The sequence below is a fragment of the Miscanthus floridulus genome, unplaced genomic scaffold, assembly GCF_019320115.1.
Source record: "Miscanthus floridulus cultivar M001 unplaced genomic scaffold, ASM1932011v1 os_1851_1_2, whole genome shotgun sequence".
NCBI lineage: Eukaryota > Viridiplantae > Streptophyta > Magnoliopsida > Poales > Poaceae > Miscanthus > Miscanthus floridulus.
The window spans coordinates 48,334-52,052 of NW_027097954.1; the positions used below are offsets into that span (position 1 = coordinate 48,334).

General features: G+C 43.1%; 1 protein-coding gene across 3 annotated transcripts; it reads left to right on the forward strand.

The window, feature by feature from the left end:
• Positions 1-251: 251 nt before the first annotated feature.
• LOC136534369 (uncharacterized) lies at positions 252-3,485 on the forward strand. Of its 3 annotated transcripts, XM_066526820.1 has the most exons (8): positions 252-641; positions 763-842; positions 1,099-1,168; positions 1,273-1,474; positions 1,623-1,744; positions 2,350-2,450; positions 2,728-2,811; positions 2,931-2,980. In XM_066526820.1, the coding sequence occupies exons 1-4, from the start codon at positions 438-440 to the stop codon at positions 1,297-1,299; spliced, it is 381 nt and encodes a 126-aa protein (XP_066382917.1). In that variant the 5' UTR covers positions 252-437; the 3' UTR covers positions 1,300-1,474; positions 1,623-1,744; positions 2,350-2,450; positions 2,728-2,811; positions 2,931-2,980. The 3 variants fall into 3 exon arrangements, with proteins under 3 accessions (XP_066382917.1, XP_066382916.1, XP_066382918.1); XM_066526819.1 differs by having other exon boundaries at positions 2,728-3,485; XM_066526821.1 differs by having other exon boundaries at positions 1,273-1,358; positions 2,728-3,485.
• Positions 3,486-3,719: the final 234 nt, after the last annotated feature.

Consider the following 3,719-nt stretch of genomic DNA (forward strand, 5'->3'; position numbering starts at 1 on the left):
GCCGGGTCGGTTTCCTAACCCGTGGTCTCTCGCGTAGGGGCCCACCGGCCCGCCAACTGCGCGGCCCCACCTAGCAGCGTCGTGGGATCCCCACCCTCCGCGTGTGGGTCGGGCGCGAGGCACCGACCCGAGAAGGGCGGCACGGACCGGAGTGATGCGAGCCAGGCTGAGGGCGTGCGTGCGAGTCAGTTCGGTTGTGCGGCTCGGCCCGGGCCTTTTGCCTTTCCAGCCGTGTTCCGTTCCCTCTTCCCTCCCCTTCCCTTCATCTCCACCTCCTCCACCCAACTCCTCGCCGCGCGCCGCCGAGTAGGGTTTGCAAGCCCCGAAGCAGCCCGCGTACCGCACCTCCCCCACTACCTCGCTCCATCCACCCACGCCGGCCTCTCGCAGTGTCTATCATCTTACCACCGCTCCCTCTTCCCGGCTCCAGCGGCCCGATGCTGTGCCGCGCCAGCACGGGAGGCCCGACGCGGGCAAACCCTAACGGCGCAGCCCGGGCGTGGGCGCACGCGATGAAGGCCGGGTCAACCTCTAGCGGCCCAGCCCAGGTGCAGGCGTCGCGGCAGCCGGCGCGCGTGACCTCCAGGAGCCGGCGACCCTGCCACTGGCGCGCGCGATGCCTCCGATGCGACCAGATGCAGGTATTGTTTACCTTAGATGGAGTTATGGTCTACAGTTCCCCTCATGTTGTACATTCTTCTTCAGATTTTCCTCTCGCTTTTCTCATCCTATTAATCTTCTTATGCCTGCCTGGTTTCTCAGGGTATGACCATGATAAAATTTCTCACAGATGGGGTATTGATTAGAGAAATGATGGAAGATCCTCTTCTTACCAAGTATAGGTACGCCCATAAGATTGAATCCCAAATAGTTTACCTGTCTCTTTGTCATTATTACTCAACCATGTTTGATCCAGTAGTAGAAGTGACTTTCTTTTATTCCATGTAAGTATATATTGGTACTGGCTAATTCATAATGGAGTAAACTCCTTTTATCTTGGGTGAAAATCCATTAATAACTATCTAATTTGTTGCCTTGGAGGGTTCCATACCAATTCCCTTAACCCACACATTGATCCATGCTCTTCTATTCTATTAGTGTAATTATGGTGGACGAAGCTCATGAAAGATCCATCTCAACCGACATGTTGCTGGGTCTCTTGAAAAAGGTTAATATCTCTTTAATATCAGAGTTGGCTTTCTCTTAATGTTCTTGTTTGTGAATAGTATTTAAATTCCCTGCAATGCCTGTATCTTTACATGGATAAATCAGATTCAACGTCGTCGGCCCGAGTTGTGACTTATTATCTCCTCTGCAACAATTGAAGCAAGATCAATGTCATCCTTCTTCAACATTAGGTCTACCCCTATCAAGAAGTTTCATTTCTTCCTGGCTGCATGTTATATTGTTATTATCTTTTGCCTATAGCCTTGCCAAGTGAAAAGGCGCATTGCCTATCAAGAAGTTCAGATAGGTAGGCATGGTTTCCTGATTCCATTTTACAGTGTTTTTAGTTTCCGAAGTAATACATGGAACTACAATCTTTCATATTATTTCACTGTTAGTTCTCTGGTCAATCGAATAGCATTGCTTTGTCTTCACTTGAAGATTTTTTTCTGCAGGAACCACTAGGGGATATCTTGGTATTCTTAACTGGTCAGGATGACATAGAAGCTGCTGTTAAGTTGCTGAATGAAGAAATTCAACCCCTTTGAAGAAATCCAAGCAGAAATGTTATAATCCGGTACTTCTCATTTCTGTTTCTATGACAAATAGTCCACTATTTCTTTGCAACTTGACTTTAGCACTGCATTCTGCCAGTCATTGGTATAGCTCTACTTTCTGTTCCCTTGTCTTAGAATATTTAAAGTGAACATTCTAATGCCAACTGGTGCAATCACCTTCAGATTCCAACTTGTCTGTGCCCATTTACTTTGTATGCAAGCATGAGAATTCTTGGATTTTGAATCCTGTAATAAATATCTGTGAAGGCATTCATCGTGACTAGTTTCAGGCCCCTCTCTTGTTTGCTAGAATCTGGTGCTGTTAATAAATACGTCAATGCTTCACCTTTCAATAGGAGTTGTATACATTTTAAGCACATCAACGTGTAAGAGTAGCTAGGATCAACCGACTCTCAAAAGGGTAAAATTCTTCTCATATCTGAAAAAGCTATTTTTCATGCACCTTTGGGTTAATCATTTTCAGAATCCCTCTACACCTCTTTTTAAGATAGATTAGATCAGATAATTAAAACTGAGACAAAATTCATTGGTGTACTCTCTTCTTATATTGTTGGTTTTTAGTCTTTTTCTTGTGTCATAACACTGGATCTCTTTTTTGGCTTAGATTTCTGACATAGAGAGTTTAGTTGTCGCACCAATATCCAAGGCATCTGCAAGACAACGAGCAGGCAGAGCTGGAAGGGTGCGACCTGGGAAGTGCTTTAGGTAAGTCAGTTTTGTTATTGAAGTATTATATTTATTTTTGTTAATAATACAAACAATGATGTTAACTTATGATTCTCCGTTTCTGATGGCAATCATATGCTGCCGTAATTTCAGCATAACTGATTTTGAACACATTTTTATTTTAATATTAATAAAACACTGCAAAATAAATGTAGTTACCACAATAACTTATCTTGTGCGTTACATTTTTCTCCTTGGAGTTGAATTTATCAGTCTTTGTACATCTGGTAATTTCGTTGGATCATATCTCCTGCAGGCTCTATACAGAGGAATATTATCTTAATGAAATGCAGTCAGAAGGAATTCCAGAAATGCAAGCTGTCATATTTTACTTGTCCAAGTAGTTGGCACAGTAAAAAGAGAGATACTTTTTTATTTTTTAAAATACATCTTGTGTGATATTTTCTCCTCAAATTAATGCAATAAGTATCAACTAATGATGGGTCATTGCTGTTTCAGTCAAATATGGAAGCTTTGAGGACAGAACCTGTTGCTGAACGTGAGACAGCAGTGTCCAGTGTGCAAGTTGTGTCTCAGGTGCTCTCCCAGAACAGCTCAAACCTTTTCATGAAGAGTGTTGGCATCAAACCAGTGCCATCCTCCAAATCATCATCATCAAATGAAAGCGAGCTTCGGGAGCAACTAGCAGCTGAAGCTACGGCTGCTGTACAAGGTGAAATCGATGAACTCAGGAAGAAAAATGAAGAAGCTGAGGAAAAGCTGGCGAGGACACAAAAGGAGATGGAGGAGTACAAGAAGCTGACAGAGATAAACAACAAGGCAATGGAGGAGAACAATGCCCTGCGCAAGTGTATCTTGGCCATCAACAATGCTTCTTTGACATGAGCGCTGCTCGTAGCTGCTGGTTCATTAAGCAAGGGGTCTGCTGGTGATTTTGTTTATGTAGTAACTTATGTTGCTGGTGGTTGGCAACTTTTTATTATTTCCTGTGATGTTAATGTGAACTGAGATGAAACTAGTAGTTCAAATGTGATGTCTAGTGAGTTATGTGAACCGAGTTTACAATTGTTGATTAAGTTGTTGGTCATTGGAATACTGGATCTGTTAATTTATGGAAGCTTTTGGTCATTCCAGTATTATTTGCATTCTGTAATGAAATCAGCATGTGCACTTGTGATGAATTATATGACCTTTTTGTGATGATTTGGTAATTGATTCTGTGACGAATTTCTATTTACTTCAGTGACGAAAATGAGAACCTATCACAGCAAGCCTTGTGGTCCAATA